Below are 24,289 nucleotides of genomic sequence, written 5' to 3'. Positions count from 1 at the left end.
CTGGTGAAACCGTCCGCCCCATTGGCTGGGGGAGAAGGAGTCCCTCTTCCTCAGACGTCCTGCCTTCCCCCTGAACACAAAGAAGCGTCTCCCCATGTGGCCGCTGAGGAAGATTCCGCGGTCAAAGTGGCCGTGGACGAGGTGGTCGCCGACCAGGTTGCCGCTTCTGGTGCTACTACTTCGTCAAGGGAGGAAAAGGGCAAGGAAGCCGAAGGTCCTTCTGCGAGAGACGCTCCCATGCCTCCACCAGCTCTATCGAGTGGTTAGTGTTTTAGTACTTTAGGTCGTCATGAAAACTTGGTGCTTTGGCATAATTTTTGACATTTTGATATTGATTCAGTTGATATGTTCAAACGGATGCGGCGTGCTGAAGTGGCGAACATCCCCCCATCAGGCGGTTTCAGTTCAGAGGAAAAGGATAAGATCCTTTCGGACGTCTATGCTGCCATTCCTGAGGAATATGTGAGCTCGCTTCCCGGGAGTGATCTGGGGTGCTTTGGGGCTATGCAGTCCCTCGTACTTGATGTAAGATATACTTCATTTATTATTATTATTATTATTATTATTATTATTATTATATATATATATATATATATATATATATATATATATATATATATATATATATATATATATATATATATTCTTTTTTACTGAGTCTTTTTTGGTCACGGCAGCTCGTCATCCGTTGTGCCGAGGGTAGGCACTACCGCTTTGACATGCATAAAGAGATGCTAAAGCATAAAGACCAGATTGAGAATCATGTGTCGTATGCTGAGAAGAAAGCCAGGTTGATCAACGTGGATGCGGACAAGAAAATTAAGTCCGAGACAGACGCTCTGAGAAAGGCTGAGGAGGACGCCAAGAACTATGAGAAGAAGTTGCTGGACAATGAGGAGAGGCTAGCCGTGCTGAGAAAGGAGTATTCCTCGGTCTCGGAGCGAGTGACCAATTTCTCCTCCAACGTGGAAGCCTTGGAGAATAAGCTCAAGGCTACCCAGGATGAGATTGAGGCCGTGCGTGGGGAAGCAGCTAGCTCTTTCAAGCTTGGAGAAGAATCCATTCTGGAGAATGCTCGGCGGGCATGGGATCAGTCTATGGATGGGAAAGACTTCTCCTGGTTTAAGCGTCGTATCTCCTACCAGATGGCCGTCTCGGCAGCTAGACGCCTTGGCCTGGATCCCCCTGAGTTTTTTAGCGAGGGGGAAGATGAGGACGTGGAGGGGGAGGAAGTGAATTCCCCTGAAGACCAGGATGTTCAAGACGGGAGCTCCACTGCCCCTCATCCATATATGGTCTTTGTTTAATTGATTTGGATGGCGCCGTGGGCGGTTGTAATAACTTTGATGCCTCTTGGCATTTATTTATTTTGGGTTTGTTGCGCCTTGTGCGCATGTATGAATATTTTGTGCCTCCTGTGCACTTGTTTTTTTTATTCCATTTCAGTTTATTACCGATTTCTTAGGAACTCTCTTTTTGGTCCATTGGTGGACAGTTACCCCAGTGTTTTAGGTGATCAGTCTAATTTGGGGCGCTAATCTAGGCCACTTCTCAGGCCGTCAACCGATTAGTCTTTTTTGAGACGCCTTCCAAGGAGTAGGTGTCATATTGAGTTTGTGCTCTTGTTGAGTCTTACTTTTCGCTTTTTACGTCTTTGTTAGTACATGCCACTTTTCAGGCCGTCATTCATTTAGTCCCTATTGACGCCGCCGCTTAGGGCTTGTTTAATGTGGGGGTTCTTCACCCTTTAGCGTCTTGAGTGGCTTTATGTATTCATCAGATAAGGAAATGTTGTCTTTACTATTTTACTAAGTAGCAAAACTAAATTCGCCGCTTTGTAGGCAGGCATTTACAGGCCGTTTTGTGGGCTCTGGCACGATTGTTAGGCCGTTTAGTAGGCTCAAATTACATAAATTATCCTAATGACATTCTATTTTTAGCCACTTTTTTCTATCTTGACTAGTTCTTTCTTGGCTGGTTTATTCTCATTGGTGGCAGGGAGTTCTTCCTCATGCTTTCTCTTGCTTCTGGCTTCGACCAAATCTTTCTTCCATGCTGACGGGTTGAGGGTTGTGAGGTAACAGTCTCTTGCTTGTTGTTGGTCTCCATGTATAGTCCCTATCGCCCCATCATCACCTACAAACTTCAAGAGCATAAGATGGGTGACGACTACTGCTTTAATCTTGTTCAGGGTGGGTCGTCCCAAGATGACATTGTATGCTGTCAAGTCCTTGACAATTAAGAAGTTCACTTCCATCTTCCATCCATATTTTCTATCCCTAATCCGAACCGGCAAGGTGATGACGCCTACGGGGTGTATAATGCTTCCTCCAAAACCAATGATGGGATAGTGTATGCTATCTATGGTTTTGGGGTCGTGTGTTAGGCGGCTGAGGCATTCCATGCTCATTATATCAGACGAGCTCCCAGTGTCTATCAGGATGCGCTTCACCCTCATATTGGAGATTTTGAACTCGACCACAAGAGGATCATCATGCGGAGTGGCCACTCGTCCACCATCCGACTCACATATCTCGATTCGTGGGAATGGGTCCACAGGTGACTTTCCTGACAGCATTACCTGCCCTAACCGACGAGCATAGTCTTTCTGCCCCCTCATGGTGGGTCCTCCAGCAGGCGGTCCCCAGATATGACGGCTACAAATCCCCCTTCGCTGTGATTTCCCTCTGTAGGTGAGACGGGTGACTTGTTCTTTTTGCACTGGTTCTTTCCAGAGTCGTGAGCATTTCTCTGTAAGTAGTTCTTGAGGTGTCCTTTGGAGGCTAGGCCTTCTAGCGCTCTCTTCAAGCTTCTACAGTTCTTGGTATCATGCCCTATATCTTCATGGAACTGACAATATAGCTTAGGGTCTCGACTCTCAGCAGGAGACTTCATGGGAAAAGGCCGTTCAAGGTCAAATCTGGTTCCGACGTCTTTCAGTATCTTGAGGAGATCTGTGTTGTACTCGAAATATTCTCTTTCTTGTGGGAGTTCTCTCTTGTGTCCAGGAGAGTTGGTATCATGCTCTTTTAAAAGAGCCCAAGTACCATTTAATCGTGGGGTTTTTCGGTGTATTTTGTCTTTCTTCCCAGAGGAATCTGTTGCTTCTCCAGTCCTTCCATCTTTTGACGCGCTGCATATTTCTGTTGCATGGATAAATGCTTCAGCCTCGTCCAAAACTTCGGCCATAGTCCGCACACTTTTCTTGACCAGGTCAAACTTGAAGGATCCTTTCTTCAATCCCCTGATAAAATTATCGAAGGAGACGCCATCGGGTAAGTCTGGGATCTGCCCGACCTCTAGGTTGAAACGTTTCACATAGCTCCTTAGTGATTCATCTTTCCCTTGTTGAATTCGTCCCAAGTGCATACTTATTTTCCTTTCTTCCTTGTGTGCCATGAACCTGGTGGAGAACAGGGTTTGCAGCTCGTTGAAGAGGCAATTGACCCGGTGGTAGTCGCTCAAACCATTTGGACGCTACCCCTTTAAGAGTGGCAGGGAAGTAATTGCACCAAGTGGCTTCATTGGTTCCTTGAACATACATGTGGTGACGGTATGCAACTAGGTGCATATCTGGATCGGTGGTACCGTCATAGGCTTCAATGGCAGGAGTTTTTACCTTGGGCTCTTTCGGGACATTCATGATATCCTCTGAGAAAGGAGTACTCATGTGCCTTAGGGTCATATTATTAAACCCTTGTTGGATGTGGTAAGTTGGTTCACGGCGGCTGGAGAGCAGGCGGGGACGCAGGCTTACCCTGTAGGTGTCATCTGGGTCTGTCCCCGAGCAAAGGGGTTAAATGGCGGATCTTCCATTACGGGGGTGGACCCGGTGTCTGATAGTTCAGATTCAGCTTCATAGTATTCTTGACGCCTTGAGGAGGGCCGTAAGTAGAGCTGGCAATGGGTTGGGTTGGGTCGAAATCAGGTCGACCCATTTATAAACGGTTTGAGATTTTCCCAACCCAACCCGACTTGTTTAATTAAACGGGTTGAGATTTTCAACCCAACCCAACCCAACTATAAACGGGTTGACCTGAAGTTGACCCGTTTAATTTTTTTTTCCCACTTTTAATTGTAAATTGATTTGACTATAGAATTGCGAGGTGATTTTGTTATGGCATATCTCATTGCAAAAAGTAATTTTTCAATATGTATTTGACATGAATCAAAACGTCAAATAATTATTCAATGTTGAAGGGAAAATGAGAAATAAAATCTTTCAAATCACATTATACATATATATATTACATACTTGCTTGCACTTAAACGGGTTAGACGGGTTGTTTTCGGGTTGAAAATTTCAACCTGACCCAACCCATTTAATTAAACGGGTTGGGTTGGGTTGACCCATTTAATTAAACGGGTTGAAAATCTTGACCCAACCCTTTATTATTGGGTTGGGTTCGGGTTGGGTTGGTGGGTTGGGTCAATTTTTGCCAGCTCTAGCCGTAAGATGGCCGGTGGGTTTCCCCTAGAGGGTGGTCGCATGGCTTGGTCCCTTCGAGGCAGAGAAGCTTGAAGGCCGCGGTCAATCTCCGAGCGCTCAGGCACAAGGGTGATTCCACGGCTAGCCTGTGGACGGGAGCTTTCTCCGGCTCTCCATACATTGGATCTAAGTGGCACTCTGTTTATCCGATTGACGCCTAGACCGAGGGGCGTCTGTGGAGCCGTCCTTGCAGTGCTGTAGATTAGCATGTTTTTCCGAATTTCATCCTGCAATGTGGTACTCATCTGATGTCGAAAGGTTTGGTTCATTTGCTGTTGGAATCCTGCTAAGATCTCGCGCAGCGACCCCACTGAAACTGGCAAGTCCAAATTCTCATCCAGCACGACATCTCGGACGCTGGGGCTTAGATGGCCACCCGACGGAGATGCTTCCAGGATTGGTTCTTCCTCTATGACCACCTCAGCTTCCTGCACCCGACGTGGTGTGTTTCCTGCATTTGCGATTCGATTGGCTTCTTCTATATGACGCTGACTCCTTTCGCGAGGCCGTCTCTCTTCTTCCTCACCAGTATACTCTCTGTCAGAGTGCAGTTCGGCCATGATACTATACCTCCCCACAGACGGCGCCAAATGTTGTGGGATCTTTTACGGTGATGACGTGTCACACGTTCCTCGGAGGTATCAAGTATGAGCTGACACGAACCTCTGGCAACCTGCAAAACTAGAATATTCTCGTAGGAATATTCCCTCCGATGCTTAAGTAAGTATAAGCTAGAGAGAGAAGTAATTTAGAGAGAAGGCAGAGTAAAGATAGTTTCTAGGTTGGTGGGAATGAATTGATTGCCCTTCTACCTAGGGATCTGCACTATTTATAATGCTAGGGTTTCTTGGGAATTGGTCCCTCATAGCTGCATGATTGGATGCTTTGCAAGATCGGGACACGTGTCCGCTATATTGGAGACTTGGTTTAGGCCTGGTGGGCCTCTTGAGCATTTGGGCTTTTTAGGGTATAGCGGATCAGGATCTTCATGACCTACTGATGGGTCTTGGACCTGGAGGTGTATGTGAGTTTATGAGACGATTCGTGGTGGGCCTTTGGGCCTTCTTTCTGGGCTATCATAGTACAGCCAGGTGGCGCTCTCTAGGCCACATCAACGAGTATTAAGAAGAAGAATTGAATGAAATAAAATAACAAAGCAAGTAGGTTGGGTAGATATTTCAATAAGTAAACAAGTGAGGACCATGTCATTTGGGGGATTGTGGGGGTGGGGGAGGTGTGATGGTGTTTATGAAATTCTACTCTTTCCGTCACTTAATACTCGACCTGTTTTGACCGGACACGCTTGTCAATGCACAAATTTGACCACCAATTTCTTCAACTACATATTCTAAAAACTTATAAAAATATTAATATTTTGAAAATATATATTGAGATGAAGCCAACAATATATTACTCCCTCCGTTTCTTTTTGTTGTACCCGTTTCTATTTTAAGCGTTTCATATTGTTGTATCCATTTAGAATCTATTCTATTTTTGGACATACATTTTATCCTAAAATACCCTTACATTTCTATCTAATTACCAAAATACCTAAAGATTTTACCCATATTCCCACCTAATTTTCCCCACCCATAATATTTAATTCTTTTTCCTTCCCCATATACCCACTCTCTCACCTCCTTTATCACTCGTCATTATCACTCCTCTCTCTTACCTTATTTCTTTATTATTTTCTCACTCCTTTATTTATTATAATCTCTTACACCCAATCATTACACTTATATCCATACAAACCAATATTCCAATTTTCTTAAAAATCACACCAAATTCCAAATGGATACATCAAAAAGAAATGGAGGGAGTATATACTAATATTTATTTTCATATACTAGAAATAAAATAGGATTAAAGTGAATTATGTGAATAATACAAAAAGTCAAAACGAATGGAGTATAATGTGCTCTACTTTGTATGTAATATTTCTCCATGAATTGCATAATTTTTATCACGTTTATTTATGAAATTCTGCATTAGCATGACACGGGCATTACCTAGTTTCCAATAAAAGAGAAGAAGACGACATGACATTTGATTTCAAGTTTCAACCTTGAATTCACCATCATTTTACCGCGTACATACATGCCTTGGTTGGCCCCCCGCATTTATACAAAGTGCCCAAAGAATCTGTTATTGCCAAAGGAATTTCGCTTTGCAATAAGGGGTGTCCTGTTTCTCTCTACATAACCCCTTCACTATTTCTCTCTCCTCCTGTACTATACTGCACTGCCCATCTCAGTGCTCAGACTTTCTCGATTCTCATCCTTGGCGATCGACCTCTCTTTTGTTTTGGGTGAGCATCTACTTTTTATTTTTTCAAACCCATGTTTTTTTCTTCTTATTTTGAAGAATATCACTTACAATTTTTTTGTTTTTATTTTAATCTTTTTTGATCCCTTTTTCACCCTATATTTATCTTGTTTGTGTGTTGCATCCATAGTTGTTGATACCCTTTTGGTTTTTTTGAGGTTCTACATCCTGATTTTGCTGTAAGTGTTATTTTTTTTGGGTGATAATGTAATCTTAGTGGAAATGAATTTAGTTCCTGAATTATTGGAAATGGTGCTATTTGAACCCTAATTCTGTATTGGGTTTTTGTTTTTAAGATCAATTACATGATTGTTGGAAAAATTTTGGGTGTGATTGGAGCTAGAGTAGAGAAATTTTCATTTGGGTTTTTGTGTTTAAGATCATTTTTTCTGATTGCTGGGAGATATTTGGGTGTGAGTGAAGCTACAGTTTTTGAATCTCAATTGGATGCTTGTGTTTGAGATCATTTGTATGATTCTTTGGAGATAATATGGGTGTGCTTAGAGTTAAATTCTCAATTGAGGTTTGTGTTTAAGATTATCTTTTATGATTGTTGGGAGAAACTTTGGTGTGATCGGAGCTAAGTCGCTGTTTCCGAAATGAAGTAAAATCTCAATCAGGTTTTTGTTTATGATGGTTTATTTGGTTGTTTGGAGAATTTTGTGTATGGTTGGAGTGTTAATTGAAATAAAAATAATGTCGGCATGTGGCTGAAGTGCAGTCCTGTTGGTTTCCAAGGATTTTGGATAAGAAATGAATACCTGAGAGTGCAGGAAATTTTCATTTTGATGTGGCTGGACCTTGGTTCCCTAGGGAATGCTTTTTTTTCTTTCCTTTCTTTTTCTTTTTCTTTTCCCGGCAGCTATTGAATTAGTGGGTTTCCCATAATTTCTTATTGTTTATGAATTGTGATTTGATTTGTCGAAAAACCGTTCTTCTGTTGTCATGGTCGATTTGTCGGTAATTTTAATAGGCTTGTCATTCGCATTTTACTTTGATAAATGCATATGTGGTTACATGTCACTTGGATTGAGTTTTGGTACATCAACAAGACCCAGTATGGATCTTTTTTCTTCTGGTGGGATATGAGGTTGGATTTTGTTGGGTCATAAATTGAATATCATCATATGAAACATCTTTTCGCCTCTGAAATGCTGCTTTGTGCTGTCTTGAGATTGGCATCGTTACTTAGAAGTTTGGAACTGAAATCATTATTCCCATTAGACATTTACTGTTATGTTTTACTCTGAAGTCTGAACAATACATGTTATGATGAATGATTTGTAGAAGTTTCTATATTTATGCTTCTCTTATGATTCTGTTCATTAGACATGCAATAAGTTATCCTTTTTTGTTGTTGTTGTTGTTGTAGCTACATAGATTTTTCTCGAACTTTGAGATTTGCAATGAGGAAGGGTTTGAAAAGAAATGGCTGCAAGTCAGCATCACACCAGCTCTTTAAGGATAGAGCAAAGAATCGAGTCGATGATCTTCAGATGATATTTTCAGATCTGCAATCGGCAAGGAAGGACAGTCGTACAGTTGATGCTGCAGTTCTTGAAGAGCAGGTCTATCTAATGTTGCGTGAATGGAAATCCGAACTTAATGAGCCCTCCCCTGCGCCATCCGTACAAGTGAGGATTTCATATATTTGTTTCTTTACTTCTTGTTATTAGTGATGTATGTTCTATGATGAAGAAAAAGGAGTATGGAAAATTATGACTGAAATGGCTTCTTGTAGAACGATAGTCTTGGTACATTCTCTTCGGACATCTATCGGCTGTTGCATCTTTGTGATGAAGAAGATGATGCTACAAGCCCATTTGAGCTTCCTCTGCCAAAGTCTGAGCCTGACGTTCAGAAATTCCAAGCTGTAGATGCTATTGGCTTCCAAGAGGTAGATTACTTACTTCAGTTTGCATGGTTCTCAATGATTTTTGAAACTGAGGAAATTTGCATTTTTCTGCCACATTGTTATTTGGCATGCATTGGTGAGGAGCTGGGATACTGGGATACTATGGTCTGAAAGTATTTCCTGTGTTGTGTTGACATTCAATGTTCTGTACTGATACCCTAGTATTGTCACATAGAGTCAAAGATATGGCACAGTAAAAGATCCGTGTTTGAATCTTCTGGAAATGACACAAGTTGAGGAGCTGATAGCTTAAGGAAATATAGGGCATATATGGAAGCAAGATCTTGAGTAAATCGAGGCGGGATATGATTAATTGAACCGTTGAAGTGTGCCATAGCTTTTCTAAATACTAAATTATGCACCAGGTTCTCTTTATAGGAAGAAATTGATATATGCTTGTGAGAGTACTCTAGTGCAAACATTGGTTAGTTGGCTCGTGCATTCTATTAAGTTCATCAGCATGTGATGCATGGATAAAATAAGACCAAACACAGTTCCTAGTCTTTGTTTCCATCTGTTAGAGTGTGAGACCAATCTCTGACAACTGGACACTACCTAAAAAAAATAAACTTAATACTTTTCTCTCATTTCTCAAAGAGCATAATAAGATTAATAACCTAGACGACAGGCTAAAAATTAGGGTTGCCTCAGCATTAGAGATCAAATCAACAGACTCTCACCTAGATTTTGCAAATCCTTTGCATTTCTTCTATTTAAACATTGAAATATATCTGTCTTTCTTTTGCAACTTCTAAGTTGCAGCACTGGATGACGTATCATGTATTGATGTGGACGATGACACTGGTTAGTCAGAAATTTATCTCTTCATATTCAGTTGCTTATTGTCTCTGTGACTCTTGTCGTGAAGTTGGTGATCAAAGTATAAAAAGGCTCAAGACGCACCAAGGAGATAGGATTTCCCTGCACCATAGGCGTGTGTCGTTGAAGTTGCACTACATAAAGAGTACATTTTTTGCAAGAAAAAAAATTGTGCGCCTTATCAAATTTGCCTCACCTAGACCAAAAAAGGCGCATGTGAGGCGCGCCTTTATATAGGCTGCTGGTACCTTCTGTGTCGAGATTTCTGTTGTATTAGGAACATCACACTTAGGTTACTCCCCAACTCAATTGTTTGATTGCATTGGAATTTGTGGCTTCCGTTGTTCTGTCATGAGAGTTAAAGCAATAAAACAATTTTGGGTGAATAAGTAGAACATTCGACTGAGTTTCAGATTCCACATCATGGGAATTATGAGGAATATATTCTGGTGAATATTTTATTCAAGTCTTGATGGATTTTTGTAGTTACCTCCAAATTTGCATTTAGCAGAAGCTTGAAACCACTTATGCTTTGTGAATATTGATGGAATATTGAAGCATGAGAAGTTTGATCTAGGTTAAGAACCAATGCTGTAGAAATATGGTCAGATGTATTTGCTTTTATCCTCATAAAGAACAGAAAAAACTCATCCACAAATCAGTACTCTATTTTTTAGTGGGTTGGCCAGACTGACCCAAGGATCCCAGAAAAGAAATTAGATTTATTGGATGGATTCAGTTGAAGTCTAGAAGAATCCAATCAGGTGTTTATAGACTTGGTTTGTATCTACAAGTGCCGACTGTTCAACACTAGAATATTTTAGTTATGATGTGCTTTTCGTAATGATTTTTTAAAAGTCTATCAAGGTTATTTTTTCTCCCTGCCTTTGATCATCCTTTCTGTTCATTTCTGATCAGAAGTTAGAAGAATGAAACTTTATGAGCATTATTGAGTTTAATCAAGTGTTCTATAATCCTGAGAAATCCACCAAATCTAAGTTCTAACGGTTGAATGGATCTTCAAGTGTATGTGGTCTGTTAGGGCCTTTAGGGGTACATCTGATTTCTGAAAAAGAAAGAGATAAGGCCCAAATAGACCTCTTTCTCTTATGGTGTGGATCTTTCCCGTTTAACACATGCTGAATTATTATGGCGACCAGTATGTTACTCTGTTTGATTGTGCACAAGAGCTTATTGACTATGGATCACACTTTTTCTTAGATAACATAATGCATATTTTCTGGTCTGAGAATTTGTCAGTTGAGAAGGCCAAATTTATTTATCCTCTCTTAACATTGTAGATATGACACAAAATCTAAGGATCTTTGCTAGATATTAAAAAAAAGTTGACTGTTCAGCGTTCAAGATATGCTATCCTCTTTGAGTAATGAAAAAAGGTTGCAAAAAAGTATACATTATTGTTAGGAATGAAAACATGTTGCAAGAGATCAACCTCTGATATCTTATTCGAATGTGAAGGGCTATCATCCAACCTAAAATAAACCCGGAGGGCTATTATTATTACTTTTTAAGTCAGAAGCCGTGTTTTGTGATTCTATTTTTGGAACAATTACAACTTAGATTATCTGTTGTTCTTCGAGTTCATTTTCAGCTGTGAAAGTCAAACTAATGTTGCTAGAAAATTTTAGCCATCAATATGGTAGTTGACTTTGAAGTTTGCTTTTAATAGGGCCCTGAAGTGAAGCCTGGATCACAGGAGCCGAATTTCTCATCAGTTGATCAATGCAAAGGATCTCCTGGATTTCGCAGTTTGACAACAACTAATATGGAAATGGCCAACCAGCTTGATTATAATCAATTTAATCTGCATGTTGACCTTGAACATCACTATTTTGGTGGTTATAGTGGTGTTGATGTTGGTGCTCTGTACGCACACCCCATTTCAGGATTTCTGCCCAATGTATGCCCACCACCTTCGGCTTTTCTGGGACCAAAATGTGCACTCTGGGATTGTCCTAGGCCTGCTCAAGGATCAGACTGGTGGCAAGATTACTGCAGTAGTTTCCATGCTACACTTGCATTAAATGAGGGCCCACCTGGAATGACTCCGGTCCTACGTCCCGGAGGCATCGGCCTGAAGGATGGTTTGCTTTTTGCTGCTTTGAGCGCGAAGGTACAAGGAAAAGATGTTGGGATTCCAGCATGCGAGGGGGCAGCAACTGCAAAGTCCCCTTGGAATGCCCCTGGTAAGTTTTTGCTACTTACTTTTCAACTTACCCCATCCTCCTCCTATGACTGTCATAGTTTAAAAAGCCACATTGTAGGAATTGAACTCCCTAGAAAATTGAACTCCCATATTACCCTTTTAGATCACATTGTATTTACTACATTAGTGGCTGATGGCCTTTTTAAAATGCTAAGAGGTGTAATCTTCTGAATATCGACAAGCTGCATCAAAATGGCAGTCTTTGAAGAATGCAAAAGAGAGTCAATTTAGGACATATTTCTGTTTCATTTCCCCCATTTGCAGATTTGCAATGTGTTCATTTGGTTTATTTTTTCCATTCTATTGCAGAGCTTTTTGACCTCTTGGTTCTTGAGGGTGAAACTATTAGGGAGTGGCTCTTCTTTGACAAACCTCGAAGAGCATTTGAGAGTGGAAACAGAAAGCAGAGATCATTGCCAGATTACAGTGGCCGAGGGTGGCATGAGTCGAGAAAACAAGTTATGGATGAGTTCAATGGGCTGAAAAGATCTTATTATATGGATCCTCAGCCACTGAATAACTATGAATGGCATCTGTACGAGTACGAGATTAATAAGTGTGATGTGTGTGCACTGTATAGATTGGAACTCAAGCTGGTAGATCGTAAGAAAACTCCCAGAGGGAAATCAGGAAATGATTCTGTTTCTGAGCTACAGAAGCAGATGGGTAGACTTACTGCTGAGTTTCCGCTCGATAACAGACGTCCACTGAAAGGAAGGACTAAGTTCAACAGCAAAGACGGTGTTGGAAATCTCCAATCTGATCCCAATGAATTAATCAATGGAGATAAAACATTTGATCATGGGGTTGGTGCACCATATGGGTATCTTGTGGAGAATATAGGTGATTACTACCTCAAGTAGAGATATAATGGTCCAGTTGGCGGATTTTGTTCATCTACTGACAGTTCTGTTTTCAGGGTTTGATCATCTTCAATAACATAGATAAGACCCTCGTTTGTTTTTAATCCGAGGATCTTGTATATAGATTATCCTGGTTTTTATCCAAGATAATGGCTTTTGTCATTTCTGGATTATATCTGACAAATGAAGAGGGGTTAAAATTGCCAGTATTTACTTATATAGTGAAGGTCAGCAAATTTGGTAGGGGATGTACATTCTAACGCTGGTTTCTACATGGTTTGGAGACTGCAAAGTGGGATGCTTTCTTTTTCTTCTGGAAATGTCAACAAAAATTTATGTAACGGCTGCTGTTGCACTTTAGTTTCTGCTACAAGATGAGATACATGTCAACTCTCTCTGTCTCTTGTTGTCATCTTCTCCCAAAGTTACGTAAACCAATCTGTATCATGTATGACGAGAAATCTTTAACATTGTGCTGTAATGTTAGAAACTAGAAGATGCTTAGTATTACCTCTGAACGTGTTCTTCATAATATATGTCACAGTGAATTGAACATGCACGACCTTTTGTCATTATCAGTGACAGGAAATAATTAAATTCTCATTATCTGGTTACTTTTTATTTGTGGTTGTGGTGAAAATGATATTATAATCTTACAATGGATTGACTATGCGCAACTATTTGGCTCTGGCTAATGTTTTGATGTAATAGGTGATGCAGTTTGTACTTGAACAAGGTAATCAAGTTTGTCATTTGACTGTATTATTCCTAATTTACTATACACTAAACTGTATAACCACTGAGTCATCTCTATCTTCACCCCCTGGTAAAATTTTGTCAGGGACATTGAGATATTTTATCATTAACAAACACTATATATCAGGAAAGACATTTCGAACATCCTAATTAATATACGTGACTGTTAATCCTGGATAATTTCGAACATCCTAATTAATATATATGACTGTTCATCCTGAACAATTATATCTGGAGAGAGGGATGAGGGAATACTCTTTTCATTTTTTGATGTCATAATCTGCTCGACTCGCATACTGGACAGAGGGATGAGGGAATACTCTTCTCATTTTTCATTGGCTGGCTTTGTTGTATGTTTTTAGCCATGGCCCATGTAATAGTTTAGTATTCGGCTTGTTTTATTCGCTTTTCTTAGTTTCCTGATTTAGATTGTATTTGTTTTTTCGTTGAACGAACTCTTTATCAAAGCAAAAGAAAAAATTAGTTTCTCAACCTTTAGAGCATTTAAAAGTAAATTATATACTCCGTATAAAACAAGAACGCAGTTGAAATTTGAAATAAGTAGCATCATCAGAAATCAGTAGAGCTATCAAAAACTGACCCGACTCGAAAACCCGACCTGAATCGATCGAACCCGTAACCGACTATAACCCGAAATTTTGGTAAAACAGGTAACCCGAAATCCGACCTGTACCCGACTCGTAAAAACCGATAACTGGTTTTAACCCGATGTTGTATGACCCGAACCCGACACCCGACCGAAAGATAACCGATAACCGAACAAACCCGACTGTTCTGAATCCGATTCGATACCCGACAAATCGACAATGACCTTAACTCGATTTTTACCACATAACCTGTTAGTGACTCGACCTGTGCAGTAAATATTTTACGCTTGAATATTTTGAGATGACCAAATCAGTTATTCACTCAATCTGAACCCGTGTTCGAGATTGAACCCGAACTGAATTTTAACCGACCCGAAAATTTCCGATCCGAACTTGACCCCAAACCCGACTATATAAGACCCGAACCCGAAATCGATCCCGACCCGAACATGACTCGACCCGAACCCAACTTGTACCCGAAATGAGAAAAAAACCCGGCATAACCGAACAGAACCCAACCTGTACCCGAATGATAAAGTCACCCGACACGACCCGACCTGTTCATGACCCAAGACCCGAGATGACCTGACCCGAACCCGCCCCAATAACCTATTTTGACAGCTCTAAAAATCAGTAGTCATAAACAATATTTAACTAGTTACACGCTAAGCTACTGGAATTCAGTCAGTCTTATTGAACACATGCCCGGTAGAATGCATTGCATTAACCTATTACTCCCTAGCTCCATTCCTTGTAGATTGCCTCATACCCATTTTTCACTTTATTAAAGCTTGAGAAAAATGGTGTACGCGAATTGGGAAAGTTGTTCACATGAGGAGCGAGTGGGAAAACATACCGTAAAAACTAGGTATGGGGCAAACTCAAAGGGACATCGCAGAATGACATATGAGAGCAATAAAGGGTAAAATTGTTAAAAAAAAATTCCGGCGTCCTTTCTTCTTCCCATTTACTGCTATGCTCTTATTACTTCACTCAACCACCATTTTCAGTAAAAAAATAAAACCTCAACCACACCATTTATCTCTTTCATTCTGATTTGCCTTCCACAATATTCATAAACTTGTCATGATTCAACATAAGCCGATTCCAAACAGATAGGCAATCCAGATTACAAGTATAATCAGAATACATTTCCATTTGCACAATCTCCTTAACACGAACAATATATTGACCCTCCATCCGAGAAATTAGATTACCAGTAGCTCATTTGCTGAAGCTCTGAAGGAGTAGGTACTTGTCTGAATGTCTTGTTCATACGAAAATTACTACATCCTCAATGTATTCCCAGACCACAGTCACGAACTCAACCGACGTTTGTGATATTCCCTTCACTTTCTTCTGTAATGCAGCGAGAAAAGCCCAGCGGGAAAGGAAATTCGGTAACCCAATTCCTTTAGCTTCTTCAAGAACACGGATCTCTTCCATCAGGAAATTACCTGATTTTTTTAGGAAAATTTGGCAATATTAATCCAACCTTTGACTGATTTTCTTTTATTAAGCCCACCTACGACATATTTTTTAATAATCCCACCTTTACTACCCAACGACTTTTATTGTGCCCAATACGTCATAAACCTATTGTAGGCGGTAATATGTCCCTACGTGGCAGTACTTTCTCTCGATATATTCAGTCATCATCATCAATTCATCACCATCTCGATGATTTTTTCACCGATTACCGGTCACTTAAGCCTAATAAAAGTCGTTGGGTAGTAGATGTGGGATTATTAAAAAATATGTCGTAGGTGGGATTAATAAAAGAAAACCGGGCAAAGGTTGGATTAATATTACCAAATTTTCCATTTTTTTAACATAATTTTCTTTTGGTTGCATTAGCTTCAAGAACAACCTATCACCTCATTCATACGAGTTGTACAATGCATTGTCGTATCATCAGGACACTTGTCGTATTCTCTTTAGATTAAAATCTTCCTTAGGGATTTCTTTACTGAACCAACACTCTGCATGAACACTGCCATAACTTCTTCCACTAAGGACAATTTACGTGGCATGTTGTTCAATTCAGCACCATAAACATTCCACTTTTCACTGATCTTCTTGACAATGTTAGACAAAGTCTCGGAAATGATGTTAGCTTGTATATGAACCAACTTATGAGCCAACATTGGCACTCCCACGATTGCTTATCAATCCTCGACAACAAAGGGATCTTGAAACCAGATGATTTTCCATCAAAAAAACCAGTTTATTTCCCCTCCAAAAAACTTGAGTTGGATTTGAGATGTTTGGTTGGTAATGTTGTTCTTATAAGAGTTAGATAAGCGCATGATTTTTTGGTTTGTTTGTTTCACACACACAATATTTTGGAGGGAAGCATGAGTCAATGGCCGGAAAATTGACAAGTTGGCCAGGTTGTTGCTCTAAGGTGCCATTTTTAATACAACTTTTTAATTCAAGTTACTATTTGAAAAAACTGAACAAATAAGGTAGTAGTTCACAAAGTGATCGAAGCCAAAAAAAAGTACTTTTTGACAGTTTACCTAATAAAAGGCATGGGGGACTATGTTAATATGGATACACTTCTCCAACGTATGAAGTCAAACCAAGAAGAACTTTAGGTTTCTTTCTAGCAATGTGACTTAAACCACATGAGCAAAAGTCCATTTAAGATGCATTTTTTTTTTCCAATTTACATTATTTTCACTAGGGAACCACATTTTAAAGTATTTCATAAATAATCAAGTTGACCTGCTCATGGTCAAAGTATTACAAAGTCAAGGAGAGATAAAATTTCCCAGGCCAAAAGACCAAAGAAGAAAAGCACAATTATTAGGTTTCCTATTCACTACTTATCCCTTCCACTTAATTTCCTAAGAATTATACTGATCTTTGTATCATTCCTTATATTTTGAACAAAGCTCTACTTCATACTGCATCATTCGTAGCCTTCTAATTATTATATACACAAGCTCCAGGCCTTCTAGCACTATGAATCCATCACTAGTAGAAAAAAGCTCAAGTGTTGTCTTTTCCATAGGCAGCAAACGACGTAGTAGCAACACATATTTCTCAAGTGCTGCCAAAGTACAAGTGCTGCTTGTTTTGGAAAATGTGCAGCACTTGAAATAAAAACGAGCAACACTTGGTCTAGAAATGTGTTATATTATTGATTTTCTTGCTATGTTATATAATTCAACCATTCCACTAGCTAGCCTTCATATATCATTAATAAAAACAAGTAACCAATTATATAGATAATTGAATAAAATAGTACAAAAATGAATTACAAAGTCGATTATATTACAATCAATAGAAAAAAAGCATCCATTGTCAAAGATTCATTACAAGAAAAAAGTTCAACATATCAAAGGAAATCACTAGTAATGAAGTTTGCCAACTTGTCTCGAACTTCACGTATCTTTTTGATTGTGAAGGGTTGCTCCCTTGGATTATTAAATAACTTAATAAGATCGACCATCATAAAAATAAATAATACTTTAGTTATATCATAAATATTATACCGTACAATAATAAAAATAATATTTTGCTCCTAATATTTGAAATAATGAACCATAGCAATGAACTTAAAACCTATTCATGTATGATTATTCTTACTTTTATGATTTAAAGACTCAATCATACCTTCACCCAAGGTGCATCAGTCTCATACCAAGGTTCAGATCGGAACAACTAGTTGGAGCAATGCTTTCGATCAGTGAGTTCTAATCTATGTTAGGCTCACAGCTTACTCTTGACTGAACCTATAAGGTGTAATACCCCGAAATTTCAACGCTCGATTAATTAAGTTTAATTATTTTATTTGCTTAAAATTCGTTTTAAATCGTAATTTCATATTTTATTAACAAAAGTTTTATTTATAACTTTTAATATTACTTCACGATTTATTTTTCAGAATATAAAATTTAATCTCGTATTTTCGAGAATAATTACGTTTTAAATACTTCGTAACTTATAAAAGATTTTAAAATACTCCCTCCGTATTTTTTTAAGAGATACACTTGCCTTTTCCGGCCGTATTTTTTTAAGAGATACATTTGCCATTTTTGGTAACTTATCAACCCCACCACCTAATTAAATAATATATCTACTACACCTTTTGGCCCACCATCCAATTAAAAAAAATAATTTTACAACTACACTGACAGGCTAAAGTCGTATCACCTAATAAAAAATAACCTAAGTCCACTAGCTAGGTAGCAAGGGAAGCCAGGATCGAATCCACAGGGAAACAGACGTTCTTTCTACTATCAATTAATTAATCTAGACTATTGTGAACAAGAGTTGGTTGGTGATTTGTATGCTAAGACTACGAACGATAATTAAACGAGTATGAATCAATATATTAAGGAATCTAGGGCATATGTTCACCAACAAATAACAATCCAGAACAATGAACAATCACGATAATTAACAAAGTAATTAATTAGATTAGCATGCTCTCTCAAGTCGATACTAATCATAGACTTAGAATTAACGGGCTCTCGCTACGTATTAACTCTAATTCCACCTATTGACACAAGCCTAAACATCAAATTGCATCTCTCGAATCTTAATTTGATATAGCATACCTACCACAATTAAACCTGCGCAAATCTAATTGTATAGTGAAATAAACCAATCAATAGGAATCAATTGCAATGCCAACAATCATGATTATTCAATATCCCTTCATATCATTCATGGATCCCCAAACCCTAGAAATTAGACTACTCAAGCATATTAACAATAAACAAAGCAATTAGCATGATTGAAAACATAATTAAAGCTAAACAAAGAATTGAAATAAAGAACAATACCTTAATTGAAGAAAAAGAGAAATAGAAAGCTTGAATTTTTTATTGAAATTGAAAACTAAGTGTTTGCATAAATCTAGAGAGAATTTAAACTAAGTAAATAAAACTAAGGGTCTAATACTAGGAAAAAATAAGATGTTAACTAAAATAATAGGGCTTAGTATATATAGTTTGCCCAAAATAACAAAAGAAAACCGGAAAATAAAACGCGCAGAAACCCGCCCAGGTTGTCGTCGCCCGGTCGGGCGACCTTCCGCCCGACAGGCGGTCAGCTCGAAATCCGCCCGTCGGGCGCAGGTTCGCCCGCCGGGCGCAAGGAGACATTCTGAAAATCATCGGCACGCGCCTGGTCGGGCAACTCCCGCCCGTCGGGCAGACCTTCGCCCGTCGGGCAGCCATTCGCCCGCCGGGCGCGCGTACAAGCAGCACGATCCTCTATCTTTAAAACGCCATATCTCCTTCGTTATTCGTCGGAATTAGGTGAGTGACCACTCGTTGGAAAGATATTGAAGTCTAGAATCCAACCCAATTGGAATGACTTCATTTGGAGTTGTAGAAAGAAAGTTATGATCAAAAGAGTAGACGAGTGTCGGTTTTCTACTTCTTTCTCTATCCGCTTTGCTCGCAAACTCTTCCAACTCAATGTGTGTGCTCTCGAAAGTACATAATCTCTTGTATTGATTCAAATGAGTAGGAAATGCACAAAAATATGCTAATTCCTACAATGATGAGCCTGAAACTACAAACACACTACAAGGAGCACATTAGTACTAAAAATCGCTCCGAAGAGCTCATTTGAGATCAAAAAGTACTAAGGGACGGGGGTAAAAACACTATAAAATATGAAAATATCAAACTCCCCCAAGCTAGATCTTTGCTTGTCCCTAAGCAAAGAAATCATCGATGAATACATAAATCAACTTCACCCCAAACACATCTTAAAACAATGGATACGATTCAAGGTAAAATTCAACAAGCATGCATCAATGCCAACCAATCAAATCCATTCAACCACAAATCCTCCCTAACAATCGTCACGCAGAGCGAACCACAAGTGCACAATGGAATTCAAGACTAGTGCTCACACACTCTTCACTCATTTATATGGCGGGTAAAAGATGTACCCGTTTGCTCTCCTCCCAATATGTATGTGAACAATGCCCTCCCAAACTCACAACACTCGTGTGTTTAAAAGAACAAGCACTCAACCTAATAGTCGACTCGGAATATGTCATGTCATAACTTGCATTGATAAACAACTACTTTCACATTAATATGACTCTATGCACAAAGGTCGGAAGGTCTTCAAAGCTTGTAATGATAGGCTTAGGTAGGGGTGCGGTAAATTTGGGTAAAATGTGAGCTTAAAGCCTTGGCTTTGGGGAGCATAAATCCTAGCAAAACCATGATCAACCACAAATGATGACCACAACTCTCCCACTCAACACATGATGAAACAACAAACAAACCACACTATACTTTCTTGCCTTTCTTTCACAATTCAAATCAATCACTCATAAAGATAAGAAATTACAATACTTGAATGAAACAATGCTTTGAATTTTTCTGAGAGTAATGAATTTTTTCTCTTTTTGGCTCGATCTCCATTTTTTTTTTTCTTTTGGAAGCCTTCACATTTTCTATTCTTCTCATCTCTTTCACTCTTCATTACTTTTTTTTCCTTTTCAAACAATAAACATGATAAGAAGAACTTCCTTTTTGAATACTCACTTTGTGCTCAAAATGTAGCACACTACAACTCCCTCGCCTCACTACTATTAGCTCCCCCAAACTAGGCTTGGGACTAGTAACCAATGGGGCTTTCATGGGCTTGTAATATGGCTAGTCACCGAATAAAGGGGCACAAGCAACAACATGGGCAGAAAAGAGGGAACAAATGTATCTAATTTCATCTGAAGGCTACCTAAATAGAAAAATGCCTTCGTCCTCCTCAATGTGCATGTATATGAGTCATAAAACATTACTAACAGTTGCATATCAATACTCAAAATCAATGACACACCAGGAAGCTATCACACATTCCTAAACAAATCAACTAGCCAAGCACCAAGTCCACAAATAGTTGGTCAAAGTTGACTCATATCAAGGCATCAAAGTAATCAAATATCAAATCATGGCTAACATATCAACATTGCTCGTCATCAAAAACCAAGAATCAAAACAATTTTCAATCAAGGGGCACATGGAAGCATGATTTTGTATTTTATCGGAACGTATTTTTGTTTTTTTTTGTTTTTTTTTCAAAAGCGATAAACTACTCTAGAAAGCAATAACACATACCTCCCCCAAGCCAAACTCAGCAATGTCCTCAGTGCTTGAAGGAGTGGAGATCGAGGGTCTCAATCTTCATTGAACCCCTCCGGCTCCAACTCTTATGTGCCTCCTGCAAAGCGATTGGTTAGTAAATAACCAACCAACGAGCGTAGAAGCTTGTCATGCGCACTCGCACATCTTTCGTGCAACAAGACATGCACGATAATCAACAGCAACATTTGCATAAAGTCCGAATGAGCTCTATGCCAGTAAGGAGTAGGATGCCTAAAGGAAGAAGAACAAAAAGAAAAAACAATAATAAAAGAAGAATAAGAAAAAGAAGGAAAAGAGAAAGTAGGCATACTCTCCTTATGGAAATTGTTTTTGCGGACTATTGATTCTTCAACCTCAATGATCAATGAAATAACTCTCTCTGTGTTTTGGCATTCATGGTGGACAGGCTCTTCACCATATAGAGCTCTCTGCAAAGCATCCACCTCTTCTTTGTAATTACTATAAGTACCTGCAAAAGACTCACAAAGAGGAACATACTCTATTGGGTCATTGGGCTTTTGATTTTCGTGGGGAGGAGGAAGATCCTCAAGCAAAGGTTTTATGGGGAAAGAGAAGGGGAGTGAGACGGTGTAAACGGGGCTAAGATAAACCCTTTCTGGACTTGGAATATGAGGGGTAGGGGTTGACTCAACAACAAGGGTTTTATCAACTTCAACTTCCTCATGGACTTGCTCTATAACATATGGCTTTTCAGTTTCAACAAATCCTTCATCTATTGATCCAACAGTCACATCATCATCCTCCAACTCATCCTCAACCTCTGTTATAAGTTCCTCCCACTTTTGGTTGCCTATGGGTTCACTCAGTTGACCCCCATCCCCAACACAAGTCGAATCATTATTTTCAATAATTTCTTGAACTTTTCTAAATCTCTCAAGAGTAGCCTTACTAGCTTTAATAATCTCATTACTAGTCTCTTGAGATCTTGGGGGAGTTTGATATGTTCATATTTTATAGTGTGTTTACCCCCGTCCCTTAGTACATTTTGATCTCAAATGAGCTATTCGGAGCGATTTTTAGTACTAATGTGCTCGTTATAGTGTGTTTGTAGTTTCAGGTTCATCATTGTAGGAATTAGCATGTTTTTGTGCATTTTCTACTCATTTTAATCAATATGAGAGATTATGTACTTTCGAGAGCACACACATTGAGTTGGAAGAGTTTTCGAGCAAAGCGGATAGTGAAAGAACTAGAAAACCGACACTCGTCTACTCTTTTGATCATAACTTACATTCTACAACTCCAAATGAAGTGATTCTAATTGGGTTGGATTCTAGACTTCAATATCTTTCCAACGAGTGGTCACTCGCCTAATTCCGATGAATAACGAAAGAGATATGGCGTTTTAAAGATAGAGGATCGTGCAGTTTGTACGCGCGCCCGACGGGCGAATGGCTGCCCGACGGGCGAACGTCTGCCCGACGGGCGGGAGCCGCCCGACCGGGCGCGTGCCGATGATTTCCAGAATTTCTCCCTCCGCCCGGCGGGCAGACCTGCGCCCGACAGGTGCGTTACGAGCTGGTCGCCCGACGGGCGAAAGGCTGCCCGACCGGGCGACGACAACCCAGGGGCCTTTTTGCGCGGTTTTCTTCCGGTTTTTCCTTATGTTTATGGGCAAACTATAAATACTAGGCTTAGTTATTTTAGTTGGGCATCTTATTTTTTCCTAGTATTAGACCCTTAGTTTTATTTACTTAGTTTAAATTCTCTCTAGATTTATGCAAACACTTAGTTTTCAATTTCAATAAAAAATTCAAGCTTTCTATTTCTCTTGTTCTTCAATTAAGGTATTGTTCTTTATTTCAATTCTTTGTTTAGCTTTAATTATGTTTTCAATCATGCTAATTTCTTCGTTTATTGTTAATATGCTTGAGTAGTCTATTTTCTAGGGTTTGGGGATCCATGAATAATATGAAGGGATATTGAATAATTGTGATTGTTGGCATTGTAATTAATTCCTATTGATTGGTTTATTTCACTATACAATTAGATTTGCGCAGGTTCAATTGTGGTAGTTATGCAATATCAAGTTAAGATTCGAGAGATGCAATTTGATGTTTAGGCTTGTGTCAATAGGTGGAATTAGAGTTAATACGTAGCGAGAGCCCGTTAATTCTAAGTCTATGATTAGTATTATTCGAGAGATCATGCTAGTCTAATTAATTACTTTGTTGATTATCGTGATTGTTTATTGTCCTGGATTGTTATCTGTTGGTGAACCTATGCCCTAGATTCCTTAATATATTGATTCCTAGTTGTTTAATTATCGCCGTAGTTTTAGAAAACCACCAATCCAACTCTTGTTCCCAATAGTCTAGTCTAATTGATTAATAGTAGAAAGAACATTGTTTCCCTGTGGATTCGATCCTGACTTCCCTTGCTACCTAGCTAGTGGACTTAGGTTATTTTTGATTAGGTGATACGACTTTAGCCTGTCAAAATTTGGCGCCGTTGCCGGGGAAACGGTTTTATTTTCTGTTGTTGATTGCTTATCCTAGATTATTGTTTGTTACTACTCAAGGAACTCACGTTCCTTGAGACCGGATCTCACATTGTTTTGTAGTCTTTGTCTATGCCCAGGACCGTAGGTACTAGCAATCTTACTCCATTCGATCCTGAGCCCGAAAGAACTTTTCGTAGACGAAGAACTTTCATTGCACAGTGTGGGAATTACTCTGATTCTGATCATAATATTGGCGATCTTTTTCCTTCAGATACAGGTTCAGTTTCAGAGATAGAGATGGGTGACGAAAATCTGATACCGCCACCTACCCCACGGCTTACGGACTATTCTAAGCCAAGTCTGTCCGTGCTACCAAAGGTGATCATGCCTTCTATTGCAGCTGAGACCTTCAAGATTGAGCCTGCATTGATTAACATGATCGAGAGACGCCAGTACGGTGGGGAACCAGGTGAAGATCCGAATCTTCACATTCAGTCCTTTATCCAATATTGCTCCACCATCAAGCAAAAGGGGTTGACTCCGGAGCAGACTATGGAGATACTTTTCCCGTTCTCTTTGAGTGGGAAAGCTAAACTGTGGATTAATGGGTTGAATCGGGCGGCTTTGAAAATCAATAATTGGGAATCCTTGGCTCTTGCTTTTTATGTTAAATATTTTCCACCTGAGAAAACGGCT

At 39.4% G+C, this 24,289-nt stretch overlaps 2 protein-coding genes across 3 annotated transcripts; one reads left to right on the top strand and one right to left on the bottom strand.

The window, feature by feature from the left end:
- Positions 1-2,616: 2,616 nt before the first annotated feature.
- LOC130463024 (uncharacterized) lies at positions 2,617-3,670 on the bottom strand. Its single transcript, XM_056832039.1, has 2 exons — positions 3,372-3,670; positions 2,617-3,244 (listed from the first exon to the last, which is right to left on the bottom strand). The coding sequence occupies exons 1-2, from the start codon at positions 3,668-3,670 to the stop codon at positions 2,617-2,619; spliced, it is 927 nt and encodes a 308-aa protein (XP_056688017.1).
- Positions 3,671-6,608: 2,938 nt separating this feature from the next.
- Positions 6,609-13,262, top strand: LOC110784038 (transcription factor VOZ1). Of its 2 annotated transcripts, none has more exons than XM_021988437.2 (5): positions 6,609-6,800; positions 8,190-8,451; positions 8,559-8,714; positions 11,242-11,758; positions 12,088-13,262. In XM_021988437.2, the coding sequence occupies exons 2-5, from the start codon at positions 8,224-8,226 to the stop codon at positions 12,639-12,641; spliced, it is 1,455 nt and encodes a 484-aa protein (XP_021844129.1). In that variant the 5' UTR covers positions 6,609-6,800; positions 8,190-8,223; the 3' UTR covers positions 12,642-13,262. The 2 variants fall into 2 exon arrangements, with proteins under 2 accessions (XP_021844129.1, XP_021844130.1); XM_021988438.2 differs by lacking the exon at positions 6,609-6,800 and adding an exon at positions 6,845-6,996.
- The last annotated feature ends 11,027 nt before the right edge of the window (positions 13,263-24,289 follow it).

The sequence above is a fragment of the Spinacia oleracea genome, chromosome 6, assembly GCF_020520425.1.
Source record: "Spinacia oleracea cultivar Varoflay chromosome 6, BTI_SOV_V1, whole genome shotgun sequence".
Lineage (NCBI taxonomy): Eukaryota > Viridiplantae > Streptophyta > Magnoliopsida > Caryophyllales > Amaranthaceae > Spinacia > Spinacia oleracea.
This window is presented reverse-complemented; position numbering and strand designations above follow the sequence as displayed.

Bases quoted from the DNA above. Each gene is read 5' to 3' on its own strand.
- LOC130463024 (XM_056832039.1), bottom strand. From the start codon at position 3,670: ATGAGTACTCCTTTCTCAGAGGATATCATGAATGTCCCGAAAGAGCCC. The intron at 3,245-3,371 runs GTATGCACTTGG...TAATTTTATCAG, and splicing joins CAAGGAAGAAAGGAAAATAA to GGGATTGAAGAAAGGATCCT.
- LOC110784038 (XM_021988437.2), top strand. From the start codon at position 8,224: ATGAGGAAGGGTTTGAAAAGAAATGGCTGCAAGTCAGCATCACACCAG. The intron at 8,452-8,558 runs GTGAGGATTTCA...GGCTTCTTGTAG, and splicing joins CCCCTGCGCCATCCGTACAA to AACGATAGTCTTGGTACATT. The intron at 8,715-11,241 runs GTAGATTACTTA...TGCTTTTAATAG, and splicing joins ATGCTATTGGCTTCCAAGAG to GGCCCTGAAGTGAAGCCTGG.